General features: G+C 30.3%; 5 protein-coding genes across 5 annotated transcripts; 3 read left to right on the top strand and 2 right to left on the bottom strand.

Annotated features, from left to right (window-relative positions):
• Positions 1-1,057: 1,057 nt before the first annotated feature.
• On the top strand, positions 1,058-1,789 carry PmUG01_04017100 (conserved Plasmodium protein, unknown function; the record flags this gene model as incomplete). Its single annotated transcript, XM_029003165.1, has 1 exon — positions 1,058-1,789. The coding sequence occupies one exon, from the start codon at positions 1,058-1,060 to the stop codon at positions 1,787-1,789; it is 732 nt and encodes a 243-aa protein (XP_028859626.1).
• Positions 1,790-3,331: 1,542 nt separating this feature from the next.
• On the bottom strand, positions 3,332-6,382 carry PmUG01_04017000 (conserved Plasmodium protein, unknown function; the record flags this gene model as incomplete). The annotated part of the gene is made up of 1 exon (XM_029003164.1): positions 3,332-6,382. One exon carries the CDS (start codon positions 6,380-6,382, stop codon positions 3,332-3,334), a length of 3,051 nt encoding a protein of 1,016 aa, XP_028859625.1.
• Positions 6,383-10,795: 4,413 nt separating this feature from the next.
• Positions 10,796-13,822, top strand: PmUG01_04016900 (conserved Plasmodium protein, unknown function; the record flags this gene model as incomplete). Its single annotated transcript, XM_029003163.1, has 1 exon — positions 10,796-13,822. One exon carries the CDS (start codon positions 10,796-10,798, stop codon positions 13,820-13,822), a length of 3,027 nt encoding a protein of 1,008 aa, XP_028859624.1.
• An 832-nt stretch (positions 13,823-14,654) lies between these two features.
• PmUG01_04016800 (conserved Plasmodium protein, unknown function) lies at positions 14,655-15,854 on the bottom strand (the record flags this gene model as incomplete). Its single annotated transcript, XM_029003162.1, has 1 exon — positions 14,655-15,854. One exon carries the CDS (start codon positions 15,852-15,854, stop codon positions 14,655-14,657), a length of 1,200 nt encoding a protein of 399 aa, XP_028859623.1.
• Positions 15,855-17,854: 2,000 nt separating this feature from the next.
• RPB2 (DNA-directed RNA polymerase II subunit RPB2, putative) lies at positions 17,855-22,089 on the top strand (the record flags this gene model as incomplete). The annotated part of the gene is made up of 2 exons (XM_029003161.1): positions 17,855-17,906; positions 18,083-22,089. 2 exons carry the CDS (start codon positions 17,855-17,857, stop codon positions 22,087-22,089), a joined length of 4,059 nt encoding a protein of 1,352 aa, XP_028859622.1.
• Positions 22,090-22,180: the final 91 nt, after the last annotated feature.

The following is a 22,180-nucleotide window of genomic DNA, read 5'->3' as shown; positions in this document are numbered from 1 at the left end:
AAGAAACAGCAATTATATTTTGTGTTGACGTTGAAATTGGCTATTTCTAATGCTGAAAAAAAAAAGGAAAAAGCAAAAGAGAATGTAAAAGAAAGGGCAAAAGAGAATGTAAAAGAAAACGCAAAAACGAAAAGCTGTTTTACTTAAAAAACATGTACTGTTCAGGCAATTTAAAGTAAAAAAAAAAAAAAAAAAGCAAACGAAAATGCAGAAGCAAAGGAAAATGCAAAAGCAAAGGAAAATGCAAAAGCAAAGGAAAATGCAAAAGCAAAGGAAAATGCAAAAGCAAAGGAAAATACAAAAGCAAAGAAAAATGCAAAAGCAAAGGAAAATGCAAAAGCAAAGGAAAATACAAAAGCAGAAGCAAAAACAAATAGCTGTTTTACTTAAAAAACATGTACTGTTCAGGTAGTTTAAAAGAAAAAAAAAAAAAAACGGAAATATATATAAGAATAATAAAATCGTGCAATAATTTTCCATTTCCATTTTCCATTTTTTCCATCTCTTTAATTTGCATACGCCACAAAAAAAAAAAAAAAAAAAAAAAAAAAAGAACGATATTTTTAAACCCGTCATTATAGTAACGTTCAACAACTAAAACAACTGAATGTGTAATAAAATTATAATTATAGTAAAAAAGCGATAAATTCATTGTACTTATAAATAATTGCGTACTTTTTTTTTTTTTTTGTGAGATATTTGAAAAGCGTACTCTGTAAATAATTTATTAACAAAAGGGGTGTATGTTAATTGCTGTAAGACGCAAGAGAGCCCGATTGCTCCTATATTTTAAGGAATACACACCTATTCCGTAAGTTAATGAAGGGATAAATTTTATTTTTTTTATGTTTAGTATTTGCATTTATTTTTCTCTCATCGTATATGCGGTTTGGATGTTATATTCACTCCCTTTATTTTTCCCTAGTTATGCTCCTTCTTGGTGTCTTTTGCTGCTTACGGCACACTGTTCAACTACACACAACTGTTTGTTTAGCCGCCTTTTTCGAACATATATATTAACTTTTGGTGCTTTTTTCCTATTATTAAGAAAAAGAAAATGAAGGGAAAAGGTATGATGAAGCTACGGTACCTCGATTCAAAAGGAGCACTTTATTCTAATGGCATAATATATGAACAAAATGAGGATTTGTGGAAAAGGACTAATAATCCTAATTACAATTTAGTAAAAAATTATAGCGAATTACAAGACTTACTAAGCAAAGAAGAAGCACAATTTGAACTCGTAAAAAAAGAAGTGCATTTATTGCAAAAACAGAAAGATTTATTACAGTGGCATATTTGTAATAATATAAAAAAGTTAAGTATGAAAAGAAGCGAAAAGAAATTTAAGGAAGAAACAAGAAGCAAATTAGAGACAAAATTAAAATTACTAAAAGACAAGACAAAAATTAATAAATTTGAACATGATACACTAGAAGAAGAGGTTAATAAATTTGAAGAAGCATTAGAAAAACAAATGGATATAAAGAGTAATACAGAAATGAAATTTACTGAATGGTTGAATAAAAAAGATGAGTACTTGAAAGATATAACTCAAGAGAGGATTAGCGCATTTAAAGAAAGGAAAAAAAGACAAAATCAATTGAGAAAATTATTAATGGTTACAAAACAAGAGAACAACAAAAATTTTAATATCGATTACCTGCAGAAATGTGAAATTAACCTAATAAATGAGATTAAAAATTATAGAAATTATAAGACGTTCGAGACGAAAAGGGCAAAGGATTTAATTAACGAGCTTTCGTTCAATGGTTTTCGCGTCTCTTAGTTCTAAGCACGCATGAGCTTGTACAGGTATATATGCTGTATAATGTACATACATACTACGTAAGTACACATGTTATGGAACCCCTTTTGGGTAAATACCATCATAATAGGAGCCGTTTCACGGGGAGGAAGAGCCCTTCATAGTTAAATGAAGTAAAAATGGGAATATATATATGTGTGTATATAACTACAGATGTGCATGTATATGTATATGTGCATATTTATTTATTTTTTTTTTTGTGCCCCTTATGGGCGGCTACTCTGTTATGAAATTGTTACTCTCCTCATTAAGAGTTAAAATGTGTAATTGCTTATAAATTTAAAAAGGTTCATCTGCCAACATATAAGTTCATTCACTAAATGGGATAAAAAAGAAATGAGACGGTTTTGTTGGCCTTGATTAGCCCTTGTTCATTTTTCCATTTTTTCATCCCCACTCTTGCGCTTGTTTTAAAGATTGTGTTTTTGCTTCTTTTCCTTTTTGCCGAAAAATTGGAGACTCTTAAACTTCGTTTAAGCATATTTTTGCTATGTCTAATTTTACTTCATATTGTTGTGTACAATTATTACTTCGTTTAAATTTTATTTCATTTTGTTCAGTTTTATTTTATTCGTTTGAGCTAGCCAATGACAAATATAGAACAGGCTATCTTTTATAATAAAAAAAAAAAAATAAATAAGGCATTTACACATTATCGGAACTATAAATATATAAATATATATATATATATATATGTTTCCTTAATATGTACATAATATTACTAATTACGCATAAGTGAGCACAATGATTATATGTTATGAAGGAAGTACGTGTGGCATTACTTATTTATATGCATATATTAGGGAAGGTATAACGCCAAAAATAAAGAAACGGTGATTACACAAAAAAAAAAAAAAAAAAAAAATACAAGCATAAATGCGTACATACGTACTTACATATATACGCAGTTGCAAATGCACATAATACACGTGAAGTGCTAAAATTTTGTGCCATATTATGAGAAGCACAAAGAGAATTAACTATTAAAAACTGAAGCATTTGCAAAAAAAAAAAAAAAAAAGAGCTACAAAATATGTAACACATACAAAAATGCAATTCAGGGTGGTAAGAATAGAACCATCTTGTCATTTTGTAAATTTGCTTTATTTTAAGAATTCTTTTTGATTCTACAACTTGGAAACACATTATTCGTATTTAGCATATATATGTATATATATACATTCGAGATGTATGCCCACACAACATACATGTTGCATAAATGTACACGTGTGTGAATAAATGAAAGCGATATATAATACTCCCTGCTGTAAAACCCTTTCCCGTTAAATATAATTCAAAATGCGTTTTACACAAGTAAAGAAAGGACGGTGAACTTAAGTGTCAAGGGTGTTATGTTTGTCTTATTGTTTAGTTATTGTTTCGTAATCATTTTCTTATCATTTCTTTATGGCTATGAAAACATGGTGCGAATGTGCAAGGGGGGAGGGGGCAAATTCATATGCCTAGAAAAGGCGGGTATATATATATATATATATATACTTCTCACTTAGAAACATGGTCATATTTTATGGTGCTTAGAATTTTGGGCAGAGTGAAAACCATACCACTAGCATCACCGACAAAGGCTGCGTTAATACTAGGCTCTATATATATGTAGGTAACTGGTACATATGGTTCAAAACGTTTATCATAAGTTTTAACATAGGAAAAGGTTAAATCACCATCCATCTTTTTAGTTATATTTGTTACACATAGAGATCCATCATTACACCCAGCTATAAGAACTATCTTTTTGTTAATCCAAGAATTTGGAGGTTCTAACAGATAAAGAGTAGATAATGAAGAGTTTTTTGTAATTTGTGAAGTAGCTATTTTTTTAATTTGTTTTAATGTTTTCGTGTCCCATACAGCTATGTAATTATTGCCAATTAATAAAAAAACATCATCTAACATTTTAGAATATATTACATCCATTATTGGACTTTTTGAAATACATGTATAAAGAAGTAGTTGAAAATCATACAAGTCATACACTGCTATATAACCATTACCGAATGCTACCCATAATTCATATTTGTGTGTAACTGCTAGTATTGCTGATACGTATGACGTATTTGATGCTTTCATTTTTTCCTGTTCATGTTTGGTTCTTGTTGATTTTTTTGATTTTTTTAATTCTTTTAATTTTTTTGTTTTCTTTTGACCATTTTCTTTCATTCCATTCTCTTCTTTCTTTTTGAAGTTCTTTCTACCACAATCTTCGGATTGGTATTCATCTGAATCGATTAAATAATTCTGAGAAGAGTACTCGTCGCTTGAGTTTTCCTCCTCAGTAAGGTCATCCACTGTCCCTTTATCGTCTTCTTCGTTGTCTGCATTACTAGTATAACTCGAGTCCTTTTCCATTTCTTCCTCTTCTTTCTGATTGTGAACATTTTCCATTTTTTCGCTATTTTGTGTATCTTCTTGGAAAGATTTTTTTTTTTTTTTTTTTTTTTTTTTCCTCATTTTTTTTTCCTTCTCCATTTGGTTATCCTTATCTTTACGGTCAACCTTGTCTTTACGGTCAACCTTGTCTTTACGGTCAACCTTGTCTTTACGGTCAACCTTGTCTTTACGGTCAACCTTGTCTTTATGGTCAACTTTATATTTACCATCAACCTTGTCTTTATGGTCAACCTTATATTCATGTTTTTCCTTCTCTTTAACTTTATCTTTTTTTCTCGCTTTATTCTGCCCCTTACTCTTCCCCCCTTCCCTGTAACTGCAGCTGTCGATTGAACTAGAGTAGTCCTCGTTCGAGGAACTTCTACCGTTTTTAATATCGCAAAACATATGGTGCGGATTAATAATAATTTTTATGATACTGCCACTTGGGACCTCCCATACGAATATTTGTCCTTTCATATTACCAGCGATAACCCAATGAATAAAATTAGCAAAAGTAGACTTAACAGAAATACTTGAAATTTGATAGGACAAATCTCTGTTATTATTATGATCTTCATCATTATATATATCATCCCATTTACTGTTCGGCAAATCATGCATGAACTTGTTCAGGCGATTTATATTTTCGTCACTCTTGGTATTATACAAATTTTTTATCCTACCTTTTATGTCCATATTATTACTCATGGTTTTTCTAAATGTAGTTGAATTAGCAAAATAATGCTTAAGGCACTCCTTCGTATTTAATTTTAATATGCATTCAAATTTTTCAATTTTATAAATTAAGACAAAACCATTTTGTTCTCCTAAGATAACTACTTTGCCTATACCACCTATACTACCATATATCATACAAGTAATTGTACATGGATATAAACTTTTATGTTGAATCAGTTTTCCAGTCAGCGTATATTTTTCATAGGCACGTGGGGTTTGAACTATTATATTATTTGATTCACATTGTTTTTCTTTTTCTATACTTATAGCCAAAACGGGACCAGGTTTATTTGGCTGGTTGGGTGTTCCGCATTTTTTAGCTACATAAATATAATTTTGTACAACCATAGATTTTATACTTGTAAAAAGAAGAGAAAAGCTCCATTTTTTGGAATCTTCCCATTCTTCGCTCTTCTGACTTATTTTAAGTAAATTACTATTTGTGCTATCTGATCTTGTAAATGAATTTTGAAAATTATTTAAAATTTTTTTTTCTTTATTTATTTTCATTTCTCCTGCATCCTCACCTTTTCCATTCAAGTATGGCAAGCAGCTATTTTCCTGACAACTTTCGTCATCATTTTCAAATAATTTTTCTTCATTTTTAAGCTCTTCATTGTGCCTGCAATCTGGTACCACTTCGGGGGGTTTCCTATCGTAGCTGTTTCCCACTGTGTGTTCACATTTGCTGCTGCTAACTCTTTTCCCCCTCTCACGGTTAGCAGCGTTAGCAGCGTTAGCAGCGTTAGCGGTATAAGCAGTATTCGCAGTATTCGCAGTATTCGCAATATTCGCAGGATTCGCAGTATTCGCGGCATTTACGCCGTTAGAAGCATTAACAACATTTGCCGCATTATCGGCATTTACGGTGTTCCCGTTGACAACTTTACCTCCTTTATTTGAATTGGTATTGCTACTTCTGACCATATTGCTAGGCTTGTCGAACGTGGTCATGTGATCCCGATTGACTACACTGTTGGTTATACTATCACTGGTTTCATTACTCTTCGTACGAGTTTGAGCACCCCTGTTGTTACTTTTACTAATGCTATTTGGGTTGTTGTCATCGGGAATATTATAATTATTGTCTTTTGTTTTATTCGCTTTGCTCTTTTTTATATTCTCTTTATCACTTATATGATTTCTTAAATCATTGGAATATTTTTTTCCTTTTTCCCCCTTTTTATTGCTTATGTTTGGCATTTCTACTACATTGTTGGACTCCTGTATATTGCCATGCTTTTTCATCTTTCTTTTTTCATAATGTTTATCTATTCGAGGATTATTATTATGAAAACCATTTACCTTTTCTGATATGCTTGAGCTAACTCTCTTTGAATTTAAATAATTAGTCATATCGCCTGTCCCGTTTGACTTCTTTACTCTTTGCGTGCTAGGTGCGTCAGAACAATACGACTCATCCATATTATGCACGCTTATTCTCTACTCAAAAAAGAAAAGTATGACTCTAAAATTTGTTTATTTCATGCGGCTGCAATATGTACATGTGCGCGTGTGCACATACACCACCCATACAAGCACCACTTATTTAAAAAACAAACAAAAAAAAAAAAAAAAAAAAAAAAAGAAAAAAAAGAAAAAAAAGAAAAAAAAGAAAAAAAAGAAAAAAAAGAAAAAAAAAAGTAGATATAAGATAAAGTGCAACGAAACAAAATAAAACAAAAAATATGTAAGATAACACAACAAAAATGAACAAAACTGAACAAAATTGAATCAAATATATTACATTATGCGCAGGTACAACACAATATATATATATATATATACGTATGTATATATGTATATATGTAATTTTATCGCGCCGACGCGCGCACGCTCTTATTCACATGCAAACGTGCATACGAAGCAATGTAAAAAAGGAAGAAAAAAAAAAAGATACCATACAGAATAAAATATGATACCACCTTAAATGAAAAATAAAATACTATAGCACAATAAATAAAAAATAAATTCTACAAAAAATTGAAAAAAAAGAATTAGCTTTACAAATTAAAGTTACATATATATATATATATTTATTATTTACAGTGATATTGTGAAGCACGATTACGTGGACAATGAACATAAATTAAGTATAATTAAGATTAAATTCATGCGTCTACATACGTATTTTACATGTACGCATAAATGATATACAAGAAAAATAAAATGTATCAATTAACATAAAACACACAAGGATGATGGATATATCTAAAATGCAGACCAGTTAATTCTTTAACTGGGGGTCTCATTAATCAACTGCGCAAAATTAAAAATATGCGCATCGAAATGAGTGAAGCAAAATATTCTGCGCGAAAGGCCGTAATATAATTTATCATCAAATATAAAATGACCTTTTTTTTAATTTTAAATTGGCAAAGAAAATTCTGCTAGTTGAATACATGCATACATACATACATACATACATACATACATACATACATACATACATACATACATACATACATACATACATACATACATACATACATACATACATACATACATACATACATACATACATACATACATACATAGTCTGTGTTACATAGTGACGCAGTTTGTATTATTTAACAAAAAATTAAAAAAAAATTGCGTTTTTCATATTTCGCTTAATTCACTTGTTCAATTATTTCTTTTGTTTAAAATATTTAATTTGATTAAATCTTTTCACTCCACTTAATTTTAAAATTTTTTTTAATTTCTTTAATTTTTTTAATTTGTTTATTTTGCACTAGCCCCCTTCCCCTGTTGACTCTCTCTTTACGCTTTCTAATACTGACGTTTTAAGTACTTATCTACGAACATATGCGTTATTTACCCGTATATTTACAAATATATATACATATGCGTACTAATTTAAATACATATACGTACACATATGCGTACAACACCACAATCACTCCACCTTAAGCTAACTCTTACGATTAAACAGATTTGGGTGAAAAGGAAAAGAAAAAACTCCAAATTTTGTGTTATATGACTAGTTCACATATTTTATAAATAACATAATTACATTATTTGATGTCATTAATTTGTTGTACATGTTTTTTTTATGAACATGTACATGTGTTCATGCGAAATGATAGAACGTTCTCCCACAATTATGATCTTCTAAAAGTTAAGCATTTTTATATACATGTATATATATATACATGTATATATATATACATGTATATATATATATATATATATATATATATATATATATATATATATAAAATTCTCATAACACGAAATGAGCGGAAGGGTTGAAACTAAAAAACAAAAATTAAAATAAAATGCGTAAAATAAACGAAATTAATAAAAAGGTGAAAGCACTGACCGGAGCAAAAATAGTAAAATTATCGAAATCATTGAAAACATTGAAAACAATGAAAACGTTTAAAACGGCGAAAGGGATGGAAAAAATAAATAAAAATAAAAAAAAATAAAAAAAATAAATAAAAACTGCTAATTTTGGTAGTCCATCAAGCTAGCTGTTATTTTATAAATGTCGTTGTTAGAAGTTTGAATATATATGTATATATATATATATACATACATAAGAATGTACATAAATAAATGTACATTACTTGGTTGCTCATATAACATATTCAGCAACGTGTTAAATAAACTATTTATTTACATGTACATGTTCATTAATGTACATAACAGGTTTATCAGTAATGCATATATAACATATAGCGTTTTTATTTATAAGTATATAATGTACACGATGTTTTTTAAAACGTACTAATATTTATATCATGTAAATTAATACATATAAATAGAATTAGCAAGTCTAACAAATTTGAAAGTTTTTTTTTTATTATGTACATATGTAGTTATACTTATTAGAATATATCTATATGTATGTATAAATACCTATACATATCTAAATGTAATTAAATATATATATATATATATGCATATACGTACAATGAGAAGGAAAATATAATGTTTGTTTATATACTTGGACGTTAAAAAATTAAAATGTTCGTAACGGAAATGAACTTAATGAAAATGACAACGCGAAGAGTTATATCAATCAAAATGGCTAATCAAAAATGTTTGGTAATATGTTGACATATATAAATAAATATATGTATATATAAACTACCTAATCGTTTAACGCAAAACTTGTTCTTTAGCAGAACATGGTTCAGCCAATACATTTACATTTTTGTAAGTGTATTTATACATATATATATAATTATACATACATATATATATAGATTATATGCTTCCAAAAAGAATAAAATTCTGTAGAACTTACAGAAATTAAAAATCGAGAATAACAGAGAAAACATTATATTTTTTTTATAAATCTTTAATATTATATGTTAATTCATAATTTATATAAATGTAAAATATACATATATATAGATTACAGTAGCAGCCTTTGCTAAATATGTATAAATATACTTATATAAATGAACATACATATAAATATACATATATATATATAAAAATATACATATATATATAAATGTAAACAATTAAAATTACTTGTTTACGAAATTTATGGAAGGGAAAAATTAAAAAAAAAAAAAAAGACTTCATTTCATTTTTTATGTTTAAAATTTATGAACATGTTAAGGTGACAGAAAAATGCCTTATTTAACATTAGTCAAAAAAAAAAAAAAATGTAGAAGTAAAACATGCCTTATTTATTACAGTGTGATTCCACAGAAAGGAAAAAATAATGGAGTACTCGTATATACATAATATACATACATATATAAATATATGTGCATATTCATATATTCGGCAAATATGTATTTATTTACATTTTATATGTGAGGCATGTATAATGAACGCATAACGCACTTTTTTTTTTAAACAGAAGAGATGCTTACATTTATGTTTACTTGTTAAGGTAAAATAATTTCCTTCTGTTCTCTTCATGTTTAAAAAATATATTGCTAATAAATAAAGAAAAACAAAGAAAATAAAAAGGAAAAAACTGAGCTCCTTTCGAATATTTGCGGAAGCTATTGAAATTGAGTAGTATTTCAGTTAAGCAGTAGTTAATATAATTTGTTTTATTTCATTTCATTTTATTTCATTTTATTTCATTTCATTTCATTTCATTTTATTTCATTTCATTTCATTTCATTTTATTTCATTTCATTTTATTTTATTTCATTTCATTTCATTTTATTTCATTTCATTTTATCTCATTTTCCTTCATTTTGTTTCTTTTCATTTTATCCTTTTTATCAATTCTAATGGGAGAATGAAATTCAGTGAAATGAAACGAAGAATATGTAAAGCGCTGAAGTTGAAGAGCGAATGATAATGCATAGTACTAAATTGGCTTCACGTGTATATATATATATATATATATATGTATGTGTGTATGGACGAATGATATAAATGCCGTTTAGCTTGCTCACAAGTGTATACATACACAAGATACGTACATGTCGAGCATTTCATTTACATATCTCACTTTACGAATATATATATTATACACAATTAATAATAGAGTACTGTAACCATGGAAATAAAATCCATCTAAGGGAATACTTAACACAAAACAACTTTTAAATCGAGCTTTGCGGATGTTGTACATCCATTGACATAATTATATTGATATAAAGAGAAAAAAAATTATTCGATCAAAAAAAAAAATTAATTAAAATAAAAGGTAAAAAGAGATAAAACAAAATAAAAGATATACTTGTATGTGTATATATATATATATATATATGTTGAGCGTTACCTGAGTAGGTAATTAAAATAAGAATGCATATACAGGGAAATAAATTGTAAGATAAACAAAGATAATAAAATAAAATATAGTATAATAAAAAAAAAATAATAATAATAATTAATTATATTGGTTAAATTATGAATCGAAAGACGCGAACGCACAATAATTACAAAAATAAAAATTCGAATGATGATAAAGTGGATTATAAGACAGATAGTGCAAAGTACGGGAGGAGCAGCAGAAAATGCAGCAGAAGCGACGAAGAGGACAAACGGAAAGAGCATAATTACGCTAAAAGTGGAAGAAGCAGTGGTGGTAGAAGAAGTGGAAGCAGCAGTGGAGGTAGAAGAAGTGGAAGCAGCAGTGGAGGTAGAAGAAGTAGAAGCAGCAGTGGAGGTAGAAGAAGTAGAAGCAGCAGTGGAGGTAGAAGAAGTAGAAGCAGCAGTGGAGGTAGAAGAAGTAGAAGCAGCAGTGGAGGTAGAAGAAGTAGAAGCAGCAGTGGAGGTAGAAGAAGTGGAAGCTGCAGTAATGGAAGCATAAGTGGCAGGGGTTATACCAACCAAAGTAGCACTGAAGGGAATGGTAAGTACGGTATGAAATACAAATATAAGGAAGAACATAATTATAATAAATATAACAACGATAACAGATACAGTTATATGAATGATGTAGGTGACAAAGTGAATACAAAAAAAAGTAGTGACAATAAACATATGAGAAGAGGTACTAAGGTAAGTACTAATAATTCGGATGATTATAACAAATTCAGTAGAGGTCAAAACCACGACCAGGTGTATAATAATAATAGTAATAATAATAATAGTAATAATAATAATAGTAATAATAATAATAGTAATAATAATAATAGTAATAATAATAGTAATAATAATAGTAACAATAGTAATAGTAATAGTAATAGTAATAATAATAATAATACTAGTAGCAACTTGTACAGCGGGTATGAAAATAATAATGGGATGCATAATAACTATAACAGTAATGTGGAGGATAATAATGCATATAACAGCAATGCAAATTTCGAAGGAAAGGTGAACGGCGAATTTGCTGTGAGTCATGGGGAAAGACAGCAAGACCCATTTGGGAACGATCCGTACGAGGAGATGGGCAAGAATAATATCAACTACGGAGGAAACTACAGCAATAACTACAACGGCTACGACAACTACAGTAGGGATTATAGGAATGATAACCCAAACACAACTCGTGGTGGTATCTGTTATACTAATAGTTTTAATGGCATATATATGAACAGTTATGATAACAATGACAGACATGACTATTATGATGATTGTGACTACCGATATGGCTACTACCACCCCTATGAGCCGAGCGCACCGATGGGAAACGATTTAAATGCTGTAGACGTTAACAACAAGAATTCGGGGGAAAAGGCTAATGATGGCGTTGATGGATCGTTTAATGGTTCTCACATAAATGTGAATGACGAGATACACGATTTGAATGAAGAGGAAAAATGTTGCTTGGAGGATTTACTAAGAAGGTGTGAAGAATCAAGGAAAGACAGCTCGAACAGTATGAATGAGTGGATGTTAAAGAGATGTGATAGATTAAATAATTGCAAATATATATCTTGCTATTTTTATAATAAGATATTAAAGTGTGTAATATTTAAAAATAAATTAAATTTAATTTTTGCATATCATGAATTGTTAAGACATCTTACCTTACATAGTAAGAAAGAAGAATTAGCAGAATTTAAAATATATATGAACCCGATAATACAAGATGCATATACCTGTGCTTATTATAAAGATCAGAACGCGATAAATGTATTACTACAGATGGTATATAAGTGGAAAGAATTACAAATTAATAATTTTCAAGAAACGAAAATACTGTTAAATATTTTCCATTACGATAGTACTGGTAGTAGTATTGCTATGAATAATACAGGATTTAATAAAAATATGATGCATCCTAGTAGTAATTTAGATAATAAAAACAAAAATAGGGACTATTATCTAAACATTGGTACTAATGGACCTAATAAATATTTATCGAATTCCTCTTTTCATGGTAAACATCATTTTCACAATAAGAATTTTCAAAGTAGAGATATCCCCCCGCCTCCTCCCACCGCACCTCCTGTTGGTCCACCTGCTGGACAGCATTCCGGACCTCCTGCTTCTTTTCATAGTGTTCATGCGTCAAGTGGTGCTCCCCCTCCCCCTCCTGCTGTTCCGTCGAGCGATTTTTCAAAACCACCCTACTTGTACGATAAATATAATAAAAATGAGATGGGTGAATACAAACAGAATTATATTACCAATGTTGTAGTGGAAAAGGATACGAGTAAAAATGTGGAAGACATTACAGTTGGCTTTTTAGCTACATTGCTAAAGTTCATTTCGAAAAAGGGAAAGAAATTGCAAAATCCACTTGTTCCATATACACCTATAGAAATTTCTTATACGTATCAAACACCTCCATCTACTACTACATCCGAGAAATTGAATGAAAAGATAAATGATTTTTACGATGAATTACAGCATATTATAAATGACACAGATGTAGATAGTAGTGATATGTCTGATACAAATGATAAGATGAATGCGTATGAAAATTACAAGAAATTGAAGAAGATGAAAAGGATGGAAAAATTAAAAAATATGGAAAAGATGAAGAGCGGGCAAGGTAAGATGGGAAACATCAAGAAGAATTGGGGAAAGGAAAAAATTGGAAAAGCAGATGAAGTAGTAGTAATGGGTGAATTAATGAAAAGTGAAGAAAAGGGAAAATTGGGGAACGAAGAGAATAACTATCACTTAGCTGATGACGAAAAGGAAGAACAGAATTACTCAAGTGATGATACGAACACGACTTTTTCTTCTATCGAATTGCTTGATAATTCAATGATTGAACTTATAAATGACAGTAATGATAAGTTAAGGAAAAACAAAAAAAGCAAGAATGTTAATTTCAGTCAAATAGCTATCGAAAATGCACAGAACTGGAATGAGGACAGTACCCCGATGGTACCGAATTTTGAATTTTATTCATTGGCTGATATGGCCGAGCCGAATGAACAGGATGTTTTTGAAAAGTATAGAAGAAATAAAGCCTACGTATACCACGAGGCCATAGCCCAAAAGTTCTACGATATAAAAGGTAAGGAGATCTAATGGATGGTGGGGGGTGGGGGCCCCCCCACGCCCCCGCTTCCTTCTGTAGCGGATGCATGTTTAACGCGGATGTGCATTGGACTTGTATTTATGTTTGCTTGTGTGCGCTGATGTGTTTCTCCTTGCTATATTTCGCTCCGTTTATTTATTCTTTTTTTTTTTTTTTTTCACGTTTGAGTAGTGTTTCTCACATTTCTGGTATGTTGTCCTTCCTCATTCCAGCTGTTTTATATGTGTACGTATGTGTGTATGCATGTGAGACCTTTTACGTTTTTCCATTATTTTAAATGTGCAAAAATATGATCGCCATTTCGTCTATTTTGTTAAATGTGCAAGTGGAATGCTTGCCCATTTTAAAAGTTATCCCCACTTTACTGTTTTTTATTCACTTTTGTTTTCCTCAGCTTTGTTTCATTCAGTTTAGTTCATTCAGTTTGGTTCATTCAGTTTGTTTTATGCTGTTTTAGCTTTTTTTTTTTTTATGTGTTCCTTAAAACGTGTGTGCGCGCATATGTATGCACACAAAAAGCACAAATGCGCTTCATAATTTTTCGTGGAATCCATTTTAAAATAATCATTAGTAGCTACATCAATCGTAGCGGTGCCGTATGGATCATACTCACAATGTGCGTCTTTCCATTTAGGATAATAAATGGGGAATAAAAAGATAAGAACAAAAAAAAAAAAAAGAAAAAAAATTATCGAATAGCTATCCGTTTAATACGTAAAAATACATAAAGCTCCTTCATAAGGGGATAGAAATTAATTCTTTGATAAAAAGTTGATGAAATTTGTAATATATGCGAATATATCATATACATTTTGTGCCATGTTAAACTACAGGCTTGTACAAATTTGATGAATAAAAACGAATTAAAAAGTTGTGTAAAAGGTCATCAAAAAGGTGAGTTAAAAATATGAACAGTACATACGATTTTACAATATTTACGAAAAAAAAAGCAACTGTCGATCCATTATTTAAAATAAAAAGTAAAGCTTCCGACTCATTCTTTATCTTCTTTTTTATATTCTTGATATATTCTATTATGTCCTTTTCATTAACATTATTTTTTTTAAAATACGAATAAGCATCGATTAATGAAAACATTATATTATATAAAAGGGAAAAATAAATAAAAAAAATTTTGGACGTCATAAAATGGGAAAACTTATTTTTCATTCTCATAGGTTTGTTATTGTAAAATGAAATTTTATAATCGTAATATTTTAATTTAAAAATACTCAATAGAAGTGAACAAATTAATAACACGATGAAGTGAGCAAATTTTAACCAGTCAACATTGACATTTCCGATTGTATCCCGAGGGGTACTTCCCATGTAGTTGTACCTGACCAGCTGTATATTGCTCTCTTTTTCATCGTTCTTATTTTCGTCTTCATGGATATTATTTTCGTCATCATGGATATTATTTTCGTCATCATGGATATTATTTTCGTCATCATGGATATTATTTTCATCATCATGGATATTATTTTCATCATCATGGATATTATTTTCATCATCATGGATATTATTTTCCTTGTCATCATTATATGGGCTACTATTCTTATCATCTCTTTTATGAAAAATCCTTGGTGTGCGTTTACGTATCTCCCCCTCAGTAGTGGTATTAATATTATCATTATTATTAACATATTTTTCAGTGATCATAATATATTCATTTAGTTTTTCATCTTTCTCTTCTTTTAGACTTCCATTTTTACTTCGATTTTCGATTCTCCCTTCGCTTTTTGCACCATCGTCGTGTATACCATAGCTACATTCACTTCTGTCAATCAGTTTCTTCTTACATTTCTCTTCCCCATCTTGTTTATTTACTACTTCATTCAAGTTATCCATTTTTATGATATTTTTATTATTATCATTCAAACTTTCGTCCTTTTGCTTCTTTTCAATGATCCCTTTTTCCTTTTCATCATCACTGTGGGTGGCTTTACCAAGCAATATCTTCATCCGCTCTTTATTTTTTCTGAGCAATCTTTCTCTTCTTCTTATCTCGTTCTTGTCCATTTTTGATGGCTCACATGAAGTTAAGAATGTTTACCTACCCGTTTGGATGTACTTACATACCCTTTTGGGGGGGGGGGGGTATCTACGCGCACGTCTTTGTATATTTAGCACGTTCGTGTATATTTACATACGCGCTTGCATATATACGCGTACATGAAATAAGCTAACGGCACTTCCGCTTCAAAAGTATGGAAACGTTATCCTAAAGTTGGTATTCATTTCGTATATTCCTCTTAGCAATTTATATGTTTAAAGGACCGTACAAACGTGCGCAGTGGTGTATATTGATAATGTACGTACGTAAGTATATACATATGTATATATGTACTTATGTATGTACATGTATACATACACGTGTGTATAAGCGTTTTTCCTTTTTTTTTTTTTTTTTTTTTTTTTTGTATCTCTCTTTTCCTTAATAAGTTTGAACAGTTGCTCTCGCAAATTAAACGCTTACGTTTATGCACACGTACATAAATATTTCCGTACACTTCCTTACGAGGAAATTTACAGTGCTGTAAAAAAAATAAAAAAAAAAAAAGGGAAAAAAAAAAGGCGAAAAAAAAAAGGGGAAAAAAAAGGGGAAAAAAAAGGGGAAAAAAAAAGGGAAAAAAAAAAGGGGAAAAAAAAAGGGAAAAAAAAAAAGGGAAAAAAAAAGAAAAAAAAAAGGAAAAAAAAAGAAAAAAAAAAGGAAAAAAAAAGAAAAAAATTATAAGAAAAATATCTTTCTTTTACTTGTATTGTTTCTTACTTCCCGAGTTACCCTCTTTTAATTTTATCACATCAATAAGTAGGGCCTTCATACATATATATTTAAGCGTATGCTAAAAAAAGAAGTTTCAAATATGCGACTTGCTCAGACTTAAATTTTTTTTTTTTTCTTTTTAGTCTACCTGGGTATCAGTTAGGGTACATCATTATATATGTATATATATACATATGTATGTACTTTAAAAAAAAAAAAAAAGAAAAGAAAAATTGTGTTACGACTATTTTATTTGACACTGAATTGAACAAAGTCGCTTTGGCAGCGGTGATTTTTATCCTAATATCTTTCCTTTTTCATTTTGCTTCAAATCATCTCGGGGAATGTTTTACCTTGTTTACTGGAAAAGGAAGTGTATCCTTATAAAAATTTTTTTAACATGTATTTGCGTTTTCACGGGAAATTATATTAATCTTACCGTACAGAAACTTTGGGCGACCTCTTTTTTTGAAGTTATTTATTTTGATATTCCTCCCATGGCTTGTTTTCCCTTAAATGCTTCATTGCATACATATATATATATGTATATATATATATATATATTATATATAATATATATGTAGAGAGAGAATAATAATATCCCGCAAATTTTAAGTTTGGCAGGCCAAACTGTACATTTGTAATCGCAAAATTTTTTGCAATTATACATATATTTATATAAACGGGAATAAATATATGTGAAAACATGTACGTGCTTATTTTAGCTCGAATGAATATGTAAATAATGAACGTACATATTTATAAATGGTCGGATGATTCTCTTACCTTTGCTGCATTTTAAAGATTGTATTTTACAAAAAAAAAAAAAAAAAAAAAAAAAACATGCCATAAGTGGGCAAACGTGCTTTTGAGTCCCATTGGGTGGGTATGTATATAAACGTATATATGAACTTGTAGATAATCGTATAGATAAACGTATATATGTTTATGTACGTGTGCGTATGTACGTACTTATGCATATATTTGTATGTATACAGAGTGGCACAAGTTGAAAGGCATTTCTTTTTTTTTTCGCTCTCTATGTACAATGATTAGCATTTGCAAAAAAAAAAAAAGCCTTACGTACTGTGATTGTTGACGTGGGGTTGAAGTTTATTTAACATTTTTATTTTTATTTTTTTATTTTTTTTTTTTATTTTATTTTATTTTTATTCTTTTTAAATTTTATTTTTAACGAAAGTGGAAAATACTGGAGTAATATATAACTTCGGTTTTCATTTTTTCAAATTTCAAAATGGCTGTTAAGATTGAATCATCTTATATCCTCAAGGAGTTTGTGAGTCCAGGTGATTATTTTATGGAACGTGTACCAGTGAAGAAGCGCTTCCCTTGTGCATGCACACACTGCATATTTTTTTACTTTTCTCGTTTATGCCATATTTTTTTACTTTTCTCGTTTATGCCATATTTTTTTGCTTTTCTCGGGTTTCCCATTTTGTTGATTCTTTGCCCCTCCCTGCAGAGGCCCCCAAGGAAGAGGAAGAAAGCGATGAGGAGCAGATAACGGAGGAGGACAGCTGGGTTGTAATAGGGTCGTTTTTTGGTAGTCATGGATTGGTGAACCAGCAGATAGAGAGTTATAACGACTTTATAGAATATAGGATGCAAGAAATTATAGATGAACATCCACAGATTGAAATAAGACCACAACCACAATACAGATCAGATAAAGAAGAAAATAATAATATAATATATTCTTTAAAATTTGGACAGTTATCTTTAGATAGACCATTTTATGATGAAAGGAATATGATAAATAAAAATTTATGGCCTCAAGAAGCACGGTTACGTAATTTAACATACTCATCAGCTATATATATAGACATAGAACAGAACACATATATAATAGATGAAGTAACAAAGAAGCAAATATTAAAAGAAAAATTTATATATGAGAGGATAAATTTAGGGAGAATACCGTTAATGTTAAAATCAATGTTCTGTTGGACCAAAGGATTACCAGAAAATGAAATTGCAGATATGGGGGAATGTGCATTTGATCAAGGTGGTTACTTCATTGTTAACGGAGGAGAAAAGGTATTAGTAGCACAAGAACGAATGGCTAATAATTTTATTTATGTATTTAAAAAAAAGCAACCATCGAAATTTGGATGGATAGCAGAAATTAGATCACAGATGGAAAAGTCTCAAGCGACTTCTGCATTTTCTGTAAAAATGAAAACCAAAGGAGGAACAGGAGTAGGTGTATCTCGGGGTAGTAGTAATAGTAGTTCGTCCAAAGCAGGTGGACAATTAGTAGCAACATTACCATATATAAGGACCGAAATATCTGTTGGTATATTATTTCGAGCGTTAGGATGTACCTCAGATAGAGATATATTACAAAGAATTGTATATGATTTTAATGACAAGTTGATGATAAATACTTTAAGAGAAACATTAGAAGAATGTATTGATTATCCTACACAAGATATTTGTTTAGATTTTATTGGGAAGAGAGGACCTACTGTTGGTGCTTCTAGAGAAAAGAGAATTTTATATGCAAAGGAATTGCTACGTAAAGAGGTATTACCACATATGGGTACAGGTCCAGGGGTAGAAAGTAAAAAATCATATTTTATCGGTTATATGATAAATAGATTATTATTAGCAGAGTTAGGACGAATTAAAGAAGATGATAGAGATCATTTTGGGAAAAAAAGATTAGATATAGCTGGACCATTGATGGCAAGTAGCTTTTCAACGTACTTTAGGAAAATGGCAAAAGATGTAAGAAGAGTATTACAAAGACAAATAGATAACAATAAACCATTTGATGTAGCTGGTGCTATTAGGAGTTGTTCACAAATTACTCAAGGAATGCAGTATCAATTAGCTACAGGTAACTGGGGAAAGGATAAAGATGGAAAAGTAATCAGAACAGGTGTAGCACAAGTATTAAACCGGTTAACCTATTCTTCTTGTTTGTCCCATTTGAGAAGATTGAACACCCCTTTGGGTAGAGAAGGGAAGATGGCTAAACCAAGGCAATTACATAATACACATTGGGGTATGATATGTCCATTTGAAACACCAGAAGGACAATCCGTTGGTCTTGTTAAAAATTTATCTTTAATGTGTGATATAAGTGTTGGTACCTCTACTAATAATATATATGAGTTTTTATTAGAATGGGGTTTAGAATCCTTAGATGAAGTGCCTCCTCAATTAATGAAGGAAAAAGTAAAATTGTTTCTAAATGGAAAATGGGTAGGATGTTTTAATCAAATTGACAATTTAATTGAAACATTGTATGAGTTAAGAAGACGATGTGATATATCACCTGAAGCATCTATTGTTAGAGATGTAAACAGTAAAGAAATTAAAATTTTTACCGATTCGGGTAGGGCAATGAGACCATTATATGTTGTTAAGAATGTGAATGGTGAAAATAGATTGAAATTAACTAAGGAGCATGTTAGAAACATATCTAAACATCCAGATACGTATAATTGGGATTATTTAATACAAGAAGGCATTATAGAATATATTGACTGTGAAGAAGAAGAGACGACTATGATCAGTATGTTTATTGATGATTTAAAGACAGGTACAGGATATTATAATAATTATACTCATTGTGAAATACATCCATCCTTAATACTAGGCGTCTGTGCTTCTATTATACCATTTAGTGATCATAATCAAAGCCCTCGTAATACATATCAAAGTGCAATGGGTAAACAAGCTATGGGTATATATGTTACAAATTTTAATATACGATTAGATACATTAGCTCATTTGTTATACTATCCACAAAGACCATTAGTATGTACCAAGGTAATGGAGTACTTACGATTCCGGGATTTACCTGCAGGAATTAATGCTATTGTTGCAATTATGTGTTATACTGGATATAATCAAGAAGACAGTTTAATTATGAACCAGTCATCTATTGATAGAGGTTTGTTCAGGAGCGTATTCTATCGTAGTTACACCAGTGAAGAGAAACAACAAGGTAGTTTAATTATTGAGTCGTTTGAAAAACCGTCCATCAGAGTTGTTAAAAATTTAAAAAGAGCAGACTATACAAAGTTAGATGATGATGGACTAATAGCTCCAGGAATTAGGGTTTTAGGAGATGATGTAATAATAGGAAAGGTATCACCGAACATCGAGGATGAAGATGATATAGTCATACAAAGAAAGGTGCCTACAACACAGGTTTATAGTAGCACAGGTGCTATCTCTTCTTCTTCTTTGACTTCATCTTCTGCATTATCTTCTTCTGCTGCTGCTAGTAGTGGTGGTGGTCATACATCCTCTTCATTGAGTAGTTCTTTGTTAACACGTGGAAATGTTGATAGCCCGTATGCTTCTCCTATAATTTCATCAAACGTTCTGGACAGTCCTCCAGATTCACCTGTTAGTGATAAGTATAGTATTGATGGTGGTAGCGGTGGCGGTGTTGTTGGTGCACCAAGTATTATATCTGCTAGTCCATCCAGTACAACATATTATAGTACTACAGCTGGTGGAGGAGATACGTACTATGCAAGTACAAATAATGCAAAATATGGAACAACAGCTATTAGTACCACTACAAAAGATGATACAGAATTACCAACGTTAACAATTAGTACCTCAAATATATTAAAACAATATAAAAAAGATTGTTCTTTAAGTTTACGAGCAAATGAAAATGGAGTAGTTGACACAGTTATGTTATCATCAAATAGTAGAGGAAACAAATTTGCTAAGGTAAAAGTACGTTCTGTCCGTATCCCACAGATAGGTGATAAATTTGCAAGTAGACATGGACAAAAGGGTACAATAGGAATTACATATAGAATTGAAGATATGCCATTTAGTTCAGATGGTACATATCCAGATATAATTATGAATCCACATGCTGTTCCATCTCGTATGACTATTGGGCATTTAGTAGAATGTTTGTCAGGAAAAGTGGCAGCAATAGAAGGAAGTGAAGGGGATGCAACACCATTTTCTAAAATAACAGTTCAAGAAATTTCAAATAAATTGCATAAATTAGGATATGAGAAATATGGAAATGATATATTATATAATGGACATAATGGGAAAATGTTAAAATCAAAAATTTTTATTGGTCCGACTTATTATCAAAGGTTAAAACATATGGTTGAAGATAAAATACATGCTAGAAGTAGAGGACCTTTAACTATGATTACACGTCAACCAACAGAAGGAAGATCAAGAGATGGTGGTCTACGTTTTGGTGAAATGGAAAGAGATTGTATGATTTCACATGGTTCAGCAAAAATGCTCAAAGAAAGATTATTTGAAGAAAGTGATGCTTATCGTGTACATGTTTGTGATAACTGTGGTTTATGTTGTATTGCTGACATTAACAAAAATGCCTACGAATGTACTGTGTGTAATAGCAAAACGAACATTTCCCAGATTTACATTCCCTATGCATGCAAATTGTTGTTTCAGGAACTTATGACCATGGCTATATACCCCAAGCTTGTGCTCGAGGACATGTGAGCGGGTTAGAGGCTCCCTGTCCAGAGTGAATAAATGTGAAAGCAGCATTTTAATGCATTCATTTTGATATAACTAGGTGAACATGTATGTG

Source organism: Plasmodium malariae, assembly GCF_900090045.1.
Source record: "Plasmodium malariae genome assembly, chromosome: 4".
Classification (NCBI taxonomy): domain Eukaryota; phylum Apicomplexa; class Aconoidasida; order Haemosporida; family Plasmodiidae; genus Plasmodium; species Plasmodium malariae.
Note: the sequence above shows the minus strand (reverse complement) of the source record. Positions and strands in the feature narration are given on the sequence as shown.